The 12,055-nt window shown below is 30.7% G+C and overlaps 2 protein-coding genes across 2 annotated transcripts in view; one reads left to right on the top strand and one right to left on the bottom strand.

The window, feature by feature from the left end:
* Positions 1–7,504, bottom strand: part of LOC107366687 (uncharacterized) — a 28,217-nt gene extending 20,713 nt beyond the window's left edge. Inside the window, exons 1-2 of the mRNA XM_015934314.3 lie at positions 6,982–7,504; positions 6,057–6,265 (exon numbers count right to left, since the gene is read on the bottom strand). Coding sequence (XP_015789800.1) covers positions 6,057–6,265; positions 6,982–7,039 — 267 coding nt within the window. The 5' untranslated portion in view covers positions 7,040–7,504. The remainder of the gene's footprint in view (positions 1–6,056; positions 6,266–6,981) is intronic.
* Positions 7,505–9,280: 1,776 nt separating this feature from the next.
* Bap55 (Brahma associated protein 55kD) lies at positions 9,281–11,405 on the top strand. The gene is made up of 6 exons (XM_015934309.2): positions 9,281–9,385; positions 9,508–9,753; positions 9,931–10,031; positions 10,121–10,861; positions 10,930–11,016; positions 11,118–11,405. Exons 1-6 carry the CDS (start codon positions 9,361–9,363, stop codon positions 11,196–11,198), a joined length of 1,281 nt encoding a protein of 426 aa, XP_015789795.1. The 5' UTR covers positions 9,281–9,360; the 3' UTR covers positions 11,199–11,405.
* Positions 11,406–12,055: the final 650 nt, after the last annotated feature.

Here is a 12,055-nt window from a genome sequence, read left to right as displayed (position 1 = left end):
GGATCAAAAAGTGATTAAAGTCGAGAGCGAAGTTGACAAAAGTTGAAAAAAGTGTTGACCTCTAATCGTCTTTATGAGTCGAGAGCATCTTAAGTTCATCTTTTGATTTGCATTTGATTTTGTGCTCAGCTATTGAATTGAGTTTTGTTTTGTTTCAAATTGATCTGTGAATGTGATTAAATCAGGTTAGGAAATTATCATGTTAATAGTGAATCAAGTAAAGTATTCATTTTCGTTATTTGTCTTTGCCTTCATAAACATATTACCAACAAGATAATACAAATATTAAGATAAAATAATGTCATGATGATGATGTTTATTTTTGCTATAAAAAAATGAAATGCTTTATTTACTTTGGACTGTTCATTATTGTTGGATAAAAAGACAGAGAGAAATGATTTTAGAAGCGCAAAGACATGATAAAAGATGTAAAGTTGAACTGAAAATGGTATCAAATAGACTGCAATATCTTACATTATCATGTCTATTAGTGGGTCATTTGTTGGTTAACAATAATATTAAGTAGACAATGAGTAAATGTTTGAAGTGAAAAATGGTTTTATCATTAAAAACGAAGAAGATCGTTTGGTTTAAAAAAAAAGAAGACTAAAGTTGCGTGACTTATCATGAGTCTCATTCACTCAATAAATCCTCTTTTACCAACATAATCATTATTATCATGGAAATAATCATGAAATTCATCAGTATCATTTGTTCAATGTTTTTTCACAGAACACACAACATTTGCTCTCTTCTTTTTCTTGCAATTGTACTTTTAATGAAATTCAATTGAAATTTACAATCAATCGCCAATCAATTGATTTACTGTAAAAAAATGACGAGATCATGATGATAGGAAGATGATGAGAAAGAAGATGAATTAGAAAGAGAATTGCTTTTTAACACTGATCAATAAGAAAATAAGATTAATAATAATTGCAGGGACTTTTGAGGCTGAACTGGGAGGGTAAAAAGGGTGAGACCAAATGGTTTCAAGTTGTTATTCATTTAGATTCTCTCCTTTTCCCTAATTCATTGGATAGCCTTTCCTGGTCCAGTCTAAATGTATTATCACAACTTGAGGATTACAATGAAAATCAAGTTTAAACACTGAAAGAGTCATGGTTATTTGATTATAGCCTTAAAAAGCAAAGGAACGCATTTAATCACGAAAAGTGTTTTACTGATGGATATCATTCCAATAATTGAAGGATTCCTGTTCCTTTTATTATTGTTTTTATTATTATTATTAGGTTGTGTTGTTGAGTGAGAACTCCCAGTTACATAATATTGCCTTTTATTGATTTCCTAGTTCAATAGTTAATATCAAATAAGAATATGATAATAACTTTTTTTTCCGCATTTTTTCTTCGTTCTTCTTCCAAAACTATTAATGCATAATTTGCTTGTGCAATTATATAATTATAAGATTATTAGATGAGTTACCAAAGGGAAATCAAGTTTAAGAATGTTAACCATTTTCGGTTCACTTTCGTGGTTTACCTTGATTTACATGTTGATTGCTTTTACTTTTTACCTTTTATTATTGTTCGATTGGTTCATTTTTTGTTCATCATTCTTGATATAATTGTGCTTTTAAATGGATTTAGTTCTTGGTTCGATATTGATTTCACTTTTTACTTCATTTGGTCAAAATAAATCAACTTGAGCTTGTGCGACTAATCATTTAAACCCAGTTTGGTGACAATTGGTTCAGATTATTGATTGAAACTTTCAACTCGTTTTGACGATAATTTATCAAGTTGCTTTTTCGTAATTTCAACTTTATAAGTTTAGTGTTTTGATAAATCTTTTATTTTATATCGAAATTCGTCAACATTTAATAGTGAAACTTGTATAAACAATCAACTTATGATGGAGTGAGGCAGAATTTTATTTTCGATTTGATGAAATTCTTGTTAGCATTTTGTATCTTTTTGATTCTAATTAGGTTGAGGAAAATGCAAATAAAGTTTCTTTTAAACACGACATTCTATTAGTAACAATATTGCTATTGATTTCTTGTAGTTCAATAGTTCAGTTCAAAGTGTCAAATCAATTGATTATACATTGTATTTTGTTTTAGATTAACTTCTACGTGAAAATAATTATAAAAATTGTGTCAATTAATATTTCTGAATTGAATATATTGCATAAGATTAATAAATTGATTGAAATAATTAACAGGCTGAAGTATTGAGGACAAAACAGATTGATCAAAACTGTGATATTTCTCATAACAAAATAGACATTCTGTCAAAATCCATGCTCTTGCTGATCTGGTTTGTTGCAATTCAATGTTAATACCTTTTCAGAACACAAAGCTTTGGAAAGAATTAAACAATCATTCTCGTTTAATAGAGCTAACTTCCATATTAACGAAGCCAGCATTCAAAAGAGTAAAAACGGCTGATTGTAAAGACACTGACTTCTCATAACAGCTATACCGTGTTCAAATGACCAAAACTTACTTTCATAACGCAAAAACTCTCGAGTTAAAGAAGTTTCTTTATTCAGTCCATGTATTCTGCTATCGATTTGGAGTATTTGCGTTTCGAATTCGCTAATTGGTGAATTTGCAAAATAAGTACAATTTGAAATTGTAGATCAAAAGATCTCAATAATAAGCAATAAAACATTCATAATACTTCTTTCTGTTAAATTGATCTCTTCATAACTGAAGTAAAAGCCATGCTAAGATCAGTGAGGGTTAAGCTCTTACATTGAAAGTGAAAGAAACAGAAAGTCACTAATATGCAAAGCAAGTTTTAACAGTCTAAAGAAATATCTATTAAACTAATTCGTAATCAACTCTAATCAAGTTGAAGTTCAAAAAAGACTCTAAAGTTAAGGTCACAAAACAGTTGATTTAACATTGATATATCCATAAAACATGCATTAGGGAAGAGTCCGAAGACTTCTGTCATTACTTCAGCTGTAACATTAATGCCTTTACTTGTAAGCTCGACTTAAATCAATCAATTTAATTTGCACAAATTACATCGAAATAATTATGAATAAATCTCTAAGTCACTTTGCAACGAGTTTTGCAGGTAAAGATCAAGTATTCAGGATCTTTTGCAGCTTTAATCACTGCGTTTCACATTCTAATGATCTTTGAACCTTTCTTAGGCGAATCTTTCCATTTCTCCGTTGAAGTGGGTACTTCACACATACGATCAGAAGCTATCGAGGTTTTCTTTGCTGCAATTGCTTCGATCGATGAAAGTTGAACTTTAATGCTACTAGACATTATATTTAGCAAACAAGTTCAAACTTTACATTGAATAGACTCGTTTTGACATTGCTTTTGCAAAGTAAATCGCAAATTCGATGCAATCAATCAGTCGTAGCTGTTGGGTTGCAATGTCCCCAGAATGGCTAAATATCATCAATAGAATGATTAAATTTGATTTTCATTGATCAGATCTGAATAAAGGTTTTTGTTAATTTTCGTTGTTCCATCATAATAAAGCCATTGAATTTGGATAAAACAGTCAAACAATAAAAGAAGTTCAATCTTTTCCTAAATAATAATATGCTTTTTGTTGTTAACAATGACCTTTACAATTCGAGTTTTCATTTTTCAAAATATGATTTTCTGATAAAAGAGGAAAGAAAGGAAAAGCCATATTCCAACTCTGATTGAGTCCAGTTGGATGATGAACATGATGATGAAGAGAAGGGAAGGGAAAAAGAAGAAAACGAAAACTTTTTGAAATTTTGTGATTCCCTGAAAAATGAAATTAAACTGTGAAGACAAAAAGGAAGATTGTTTTTCCTCTTTGAAGATAATTTTCTCTTCATTTTCCTTCATAATCCATGATGTTATTGATGGAGAAACAGTTTTTCCTGATGAATTTATGGTCAAATGATAAAGTGTGAAGAGGCCACTTGAGCTGACAGACACAATTTTGAGGAAAGAGAAAATTATTTTTCACATTTCACTTTACACAATCAAGAGTTGGATAACATTTGAGGTTGACTGAGCAAGAAGTTTGTTCACGATGGAAATGAATGTTGATAATTTTTAGGGTTAACAATGAAATCGAATGGAATATTATGCTTTACAGTTTACTGGGAGTGAAATTTGTATTCAACTTGTTCAATCTCAAATTCCCTGTCAAAGTAATACAAAGTTTGAATAACAATCAAATTGTTGCATAAAAATTTGCTCAAAATTGATTGAAAGAAGAATTGATTAAACTGATTGAAACGAAATTTGTTATTGTCAAGAAAACTTTGGTGGAAAAAAGAATTTCTCTCAAATTTTCCAATTCGCTTTACCTCAAGATAATCCTCATGACTTGGATAATTGTAGTTATCCTTTTAATGATTGAATATGAAAGGAAAGGTTAAGTGATTCCATAATGTTGAATGGTGAAACATTGATAAAGTTCAATGAATTTCAAGTGTTAAATTCCCTTTAGATTTGAATTTCTTTTTGCCTCAATAATTTATTCTTCTCTGGATTCGATTTATCTCTTTTCCTCTTTTTCTTGGTGGCAACTGTCATGAGGCTTGTGAATAGAGTTGATTGACGATTTACCAATAACTGATGACAACAAATCAAAATCAACCTGAAAATGTGTTTCACTTTTTGTTTTGAAAGCACAACATTTACTTCCAACAAGTAATGAACACAAATGAAAGGGCAAAAGGCGAGAGTTTTTTTTGTATATATTGGAGGGAAGATGATTGATCATCATGCGTTGCAATATAATTTGTTTCCTGTTTCAATGTTCTTCAAAGTTCCAAGTTGAAACATTTTCAGATTGAAGAAGAGAAAAATGGAAATGGCGAAAAAGTCAAAAGTTCTGAAAGTCTTTCATCTTTTGCTTTTCTTTAATTATCTCCAAAAAGATGAACTTGTTTAGTCTTCCAACAGGTAAACAATCGTCAACATTTTAGACAAGCGGTGAAATTACTTTGTCCACCTGGTTAAAGGAAAAGTTTCATGGGAACTTCAAGATTCAGATTGTTGAAAGAGTCATAAATCAAATAAGTTGTTAACAGCCGAGCAAAACTATGATTAACTTTGATACTAATTGTTTGTCTCTCGAGGTTTTCCCTTGGATTAGGTTAGCTCAAGTCAAAACATCAACTGTTTAGGTTAAACTGAATCAACTTGATTGGTCAGCACTCTTGGCCAGGCTCATTAATCTAGTTGGGCAAATTTGCAAAGTTTCTTCTGAAAGATTCCCTGTGATTTTGGAAGAGAAAAATTCCTTTGGAAATGATTAAATTTTCAGACTTAATTGTTCTCATCAAACACTTGTTACCTTAATCACGCAGTTAGAGTCTTGTTAACTCTCATTGTACTTTGATAGTTGGTTCAATTTTTGCTACAAAACTATTATTTACTCAAAAACATTGCAAAGTTTGCATGTGATCAAGAGTTCTCTTCCAACTCACGATAATTCATGAAATAACGATCAATTTCGAGTAAAGAGCAAATGAAAATTTTACAGATTATCGAGGCTAAAATGACTGTCAAGCTAGTCGATCAGATTGATGGTGTTTTCATCGCAATCAGTGGTGAACAAATCAACAAAACTCATTTACTTTCCTCTTTTATAAAAGAAATGGCGTTTTCGATCAACTTTTTCTCATAAACTCAAGGTACGTCATCGCATTCAATCGCATTATTACAATCTCTTTATTCATTTGGAGTGTTTTCAGTGACTGAGAAAATCGTTCGTTTTATCCTTTTGCTTTTAAAAGATGATTTAATAACAATTTGTTTGAAAGATGATAACTTATTAATAATATTTTAGTTTTTAGTTTGATTAATAATTGATTGCAGATTTGTTTCAACACAAAATCAAAATTTTCTCAAAACTCGATGATTTTACTTGAAAACACTTTCACCTTCATTTATTGTGCATTATTCAACTTTACCAAACACAAACTTGCAGTAAAAAGCTTTCAAAAGATGTTAATAAACTTGTAATAAACTTATTGAGCTTAAAATTTAATTGCAATTAAAAGCTGGAAGTGACCATTTTCCCATTATGACCATTGGAAACAAAACATGTGAACGAAGGGAAACTTACATCTAAATATATTCCATCACAAATAAAACCTTGTGGTTTGGGCGGATCCGATTTCGGTAAATAACGATAAAACTCGACACTATTTTTGTACCATTTAATGGAATACAATTCATCACCTTGAAGATCATAAGTGCAGTTAAGCCAAACAGAGTCGCCAACCATAACATGAGAAGGCACATGAATATGTTCCAATGTTATAGCATTAATACCTGATGAGAAAAAGAACGAATTTTGATTAGAAAATCGAAACAAACAAAAAAAAACTTTTTCTAAATCTTCTTTTCTCAGTCTGGAAACAGAAAGCCATTTCAAGGTAAAAACTCAAACGGAAATGTCTAGAAAGCACTCTTCTTAAAGCACCTTAAACCCATTCAATTTATTACCTTTCATGTCATTTGGAAACTCGTTTTGAATAGCGAATAAAGTTTCAAGTTTCAATTGTTATTTACATGCAAAATAACAACAAACTATTCAAACTCGTTTCCCTCATTTTCCTTTCTCATGTTCAATTATCTTCATAACCATGAGAGAATCATGAAGATGTTTGGTGATGATAATCATTATTGTGATGAGAAGGTAACATTTAGATTCAGTTTTATTGATGATTTATTGCTTTTCCAAACGAAATGGAAACATTTAATTAGCCTTTTGATATTGAAGTGAAAAACGCAAACAATTAATCAAATCAATTGGTAAATTAATTTCCTTCTCAACCATTTATCGACTCAACAATTTGACTAATAATCAAACCAAAATTGATTTTACAATCAACTTCGATTTTCGCAGATGAAACAAAAAATACTTTTCCATGAAATCCAAGTAAACATTGAACATTTCCTTTAATTATTTTCATTAAAAGTTGAATTTTCAAGATGGATTCAACTTGTCAAGTTTAATTAATGATTAATGAAATGTTTTTACTTACATAATTGAAAAATAGACATGAAAAGTGAAGCTATTATATTAACTATAGTGAAATCCATTGTTTCAGAGTAATCGCGACTTCTTTGCAACTTTAAACCCAAAGAGTTAATCAATGATTTGGATTAACTTTAATTAAAAATGCAAACCATAAGCACACACAAACACACTTAGTTACTGTAAATGCACGATTAAAGTTGACAATATTCACTTTAATTGTAAACTGATTTCCATTTTTTTGTGTTGTCGCCGTTACTCAATTGATTAACATGGTTAAAGATGGTGAACGTTTATTTATTAACAAAGGTAAAAGTTTCTTGTTTGCTTTGGTCTCTTAACAATCAATTTGGCTAAGGTTGAGGTTTAATGTAATGTGATGAGGAAAACAATAAAAATTGATCGCTTTTTTGTCTGTTCACTTGATCACCCTGATCAACCTGATCACTTGTTAAACAATAACACTTTACCGTAAACTTTTACAGATGAAAACTTCAACTCACCTATTCTAATCGCTTCATTTGCTCTCACCAAATTTTGTAAAACTCACGCAGATAACTTTCCAGACTTCAGAGGGTTCAGTTCAGTTTAACAGGCAATTCTGGATAAAAACTGCTGCCACCTTTGGTTCAACAATACAGTATTGCTATGGTTTACTTGTGTGAAACAGGAATCCATTTCAGGGAGCATTGGAGTTTAATTTGAAATAATTGCCAATCGATTGGAAAGTTAGTTAATAATCATTTTATGAAAGTTGATTCTTTAGTTAAGTATCGTCTTTAAACTCAATTGTCTTTGTAGTCAGTAATAAATATGACCAATTTCAATGTCTAATGTTGATCGATTTCTTGATCTTTTCTTTTGTATTTGCTTTGATTCTTCAACTTTGCTGATTTTTTATATTTAATTTTCCTGCTATAATGTCCAACCTTTACCAAATATTCAAGTTTACTGGGTTATATGATCTTCTCAATGTTAGTAATAGTGCTTATTGGACCAATTATGACTATAAGTTAAAGATTAAATGAGTGATGAGAAAAAGCTTCGAAATCATTTCGCATTGGAGCAATTTTCGGAATCAATTTTTGCCGATTGAATACAATTGTTGATAGTTTTCTGTGCATTCGCATTTTAGTTGTTTAGAATTGAAAATTATTCTGATTGTTATAACTTGATCTTGAAAAATTCAAGATTATCTACTTTGAAAGAAAACAATTTGCTTTCAATAAAAATGTTGTTCGAGAAGCATTGAGAGTTAATCTGTTTCCGAATGAATCCAACATCGTGAACGAACTACAGCTTTAGCTTCATTTTTGAACATTTTAACGGTTGATAAATAAAAACAGGTTTGTCGATTTAAGTTGATTTACTTAAATTTGTTATTAGGTTGTCCGGGCCAAAGTGGCGGAAGTTTGATCAAAAATATTTTTGAATAGGAATTTCGTAGCTAACTCAAATTTCGGAATTTTATTAACAGATACCACAAAATTAATTATGCAAAATTTCAGGCTGAAATTAACAATAATTAAAAAGTTATTAGAAAATTTATTAAAAAAATCAAAAATCGAAAATTTCCCCTCTTTTATCGAGTCTGTAGACTAAACCTCAACTGATAGATGCACGAAATTAACACAAATTATTCGTCTTGCCTTCTTTCATCGAATGGTAATTTAATTTACTCAACAAAATTAAACGCTTTTATTTGATTATCAAAAAACATCCAAAAATTGAAAAAAGTTAGCGAGCAAATCAAAGGGGGGACCCTTTGATTTTTTGAAATTTTCGACAAAATAAAAAAACGAATTTTTGATTTAAATTGTTCTAATTAATTAACCAAACCATATAATTCTATTCTTTTAATTTCAAAAAAATTCTTAGCTATTCAGGTATCATTAACCGAAAATTCATAAAAAAAAGTCCAAGTAATTCGAAGTTAACAACAATCAAATGTCCGCCATTTTGGCCCGGACAACCTAATAATTTATTTTACGTTTTCTTTATGTTTTTAGTTTAACTTACAGTTGCTAGATGGCGCTGGCTCCATTTTGATCCGAATTTAGATTTTATTTAGATCTTTATTGATTAATTAATCTCTTTGCAATCTAAATAAAAATTTAATTAGAAAATCATGAATTTCAGAATTCTATCGTTTGGAGCTGAATGAATAGGCTTTGATTGGTGCTAAGGCATTGATGTTTAAAATTGTCTCATCTCTTAGTGTATCGAGTATTTTCGGATACTTCTTGGATCAGATAGTGCCGTATGTGTGCTTGTGATAAGACCCGGTTTTTTGGATAAAAATTCATTGTCCTCATTTACAAGTGCTACTCTTTTTTTTGTAATTGTTTATTTGTGATTTTTATATTTAATTATCTGAGACGGTAAAATGAGTGGCGGGGTTTACGGTGGAGGTATGTTTACTTTTGACAATATTTGTATGGCATCTTTTGGACCATGTTCTTAACCGTCTTTTCTTTCTTGTTATGTTTCTCTTTGTATGTTTCTTGTGAACTCGAATAATCATTCATTTAAGATGAGGTTGGAGCCCTCGTATTTGATATTGGACATTATTCTGTCCGTGCTGGATTTGCTGGAGAGGATTCTCTTAAAGCTGAGATACCTAGTATGGTTGGTTATCTCGATGAAGTTCCTGATAACTCAATGGAAGTTGATTCTCAACCGGCTCCTACTGCACAAAGAAAACATTTCATCGATACAACATCTATTCATGTTCCTAGGAAAGGTGTTGAAATGACAACGTTTCTCAAAGACGGCATGAGTAAGTCATCTTGTAACATTTCATCATTTGTTTATTCTAAAATTATTCTATTAATCTAACCATGTGAGGTTTCACTTCATATGTTTCCTAATCGAATCATACAAACATTTCTACTTCAATAATATTGCCTTTTCATTTGAAATAATACTAATCTAATTACTTTACTTTTACTTTTAGTTGAGGATTGGGATCTATTCGAAAAAATGCTCGACCATGTTTATGCGAAACACGTAAAATCCGATCCAAAATTACATCCCGTATTAATGTCAGAAGCAGCGGTACGATAATACGATTTCCTCTTAAAATTATTATCTCTCCTTTAGTATCAATTATTTCTTTAACTTTCTTTCTTTTCTATTATTTACAGTGGAATGTAAGAAGTAAAAGAGAAAGATTGACCGAAATTATGTTCGAAAAGTACAATATACCGGCTTTTTTCTTAGTTAAAAATGCTGTCCTGTCTGCTTTTGCCAATGGAAGATCAACAGGTATCGTTGTTGATTCTGGAGCTTCTCAAACCTCTGCTGTTCCAATCCATGATGGTTTTGTGCTGCAACAAATGATTGTTAAATCTCCTCTTGCTGGTGATTTTATCACTATGCAATGTCGCCAATATTTTGAAGAACATAACATTGAAATTGTTCCACCTTATCAGATTGCATCTAAAGAAGCTGTCAATGAAGGAGCGGTACCTAAATGGACTAAGAAAACTAATATTCCTGAAGTGAGTAAATCATGGCACAATTACATGGTCAAAGAAGTTATTCAAGATTTTCAAGCCTGTGTTCTACAAGTCCATGATGCACCTTACGACAAGGAAACCATCGAAAACATGCCAACAGTGCATTACGAATTTCCTAATGGTTTTAATCAAGATTTTGGATGTGAAAGATTTTCAATCCCCGAAGCTTTATTTGATCCATCTAATATTAAAGGAGTTCCTGGATCTGTGATGGGAATAGCTCAGATAGTTACCACAAGTGTAGGAATGTGCGATGTTGATATAAAGCCAGCTTTATACGGATCTGTTATAGTGACAGGTGGAAATACTCTTATTCAAGGATTCACAGATAGACTTAATCGAGATTTATCGACCAAAACTCCACCGGTATATTATTATTTTCCTTTAGTTATTTGGGGTTGGATTCTTTATCTGATTTTACTTTTATTTTTCAGAGTATGAGATTGAAACTCCTCAGTCCTGTTGGAACAGCTGAACGAAGATATGCTGCCTGGATTGGTGGATCCATTCTTGCTTCTCTGGTTAGTTTACCTCAAGAGCTTTCTCAATTTATTTCTTTGAACTTATTAAACTTTATTATTATTTTTGAGTGAATTAAAATTAATCTAAATATTTTTTATAGGGAACATTCCAACAAATGTGGATCTCAAAACAGGAGTATGATGAAGGAGGAAAATCTCAAGTTGAGCGTAAATGTCCTTAAGTATTCTCTTCGCATTTTACTTCAACACCTCTCATTTGATTAAGTGATGTGGTTTCATTCTGTCTATCTTTATCATCATTCAACCATTGGAGCCATCTTCAGTGCATCTTTCACCCCCATTTTGAATTTTTGTAAGCACTCAAAGCCAAATAAATCATTTGATGTAAAATTTGACCTTTAATCACATCTCATGAACGATCAACTGTATTTCATCTCTTCTGTTTATTTCGATATTTACATGTAAAAATTGTGCTACTGTTGAAATCTCCAATTGAATGAATGATTAATTCAGTTGATCAAGCTAGAATGATCAATTCTAAGTTATAGCTTGATTATTAAACATCTTTTGTACACAAGATTGTACACGTCGTTTAAATTCATCCAGAACTAAATCAATTCACCAATAACTTTAATATCTGATCAATTAATTTCAGAATGTATATTGTATCATAAGTAAACCTAAATTGGTTTGGCTTGGAAGCAAGAAATGAATGCAGATACAAAAAATCTCAGTCAATTGTATTATTAATATGTCAATTTTACTTGATTTTAACCATTCTAATAAATGCTTGAAAAATCTCAAGTTCAGTCATTACTTCGAGCAGTGCAGAACGTGCAAAGCATGCTCTATTGAATTAAAGAACTAGTCAGGACTTTTCGATTTTAGTTTGGTGTGATTTTAATCGATTGAACTAATTATTGGGAGCTGTATAAAGCTGTTAATTGAAACTTGACTTACATTATATCTTTGAATATTCCAGTAACAATCAAGTCTTCGACTATTAATGGGATTTTATTATTTCAGTTAACAAGATTAACAAAATGTTTGATAGAGTAATTTATCAATTGCTTTGTTA

Source organism: Tetranychus urticae, chromosome 2 (genome assembly GCF_039701765.1).
Source record: "Tetranychus urticae isolate SD_2017Ah chromosome 2, NJAU_TeUrti_SD_1.0, whole genome shotgun sequence".
Taxonomy (NCBI): domain Eukaryota; kingdom Metazoa; phylum Arthropoda; class Arachnida; order Trombidiformes; family Tetranychidae; genus Tetranychus; species Tetranychus urticae.
Note: the sequence above shows the minus strand (reverse complement) of the source record. Positions and strands in the feature narration are given on the sequence as shown.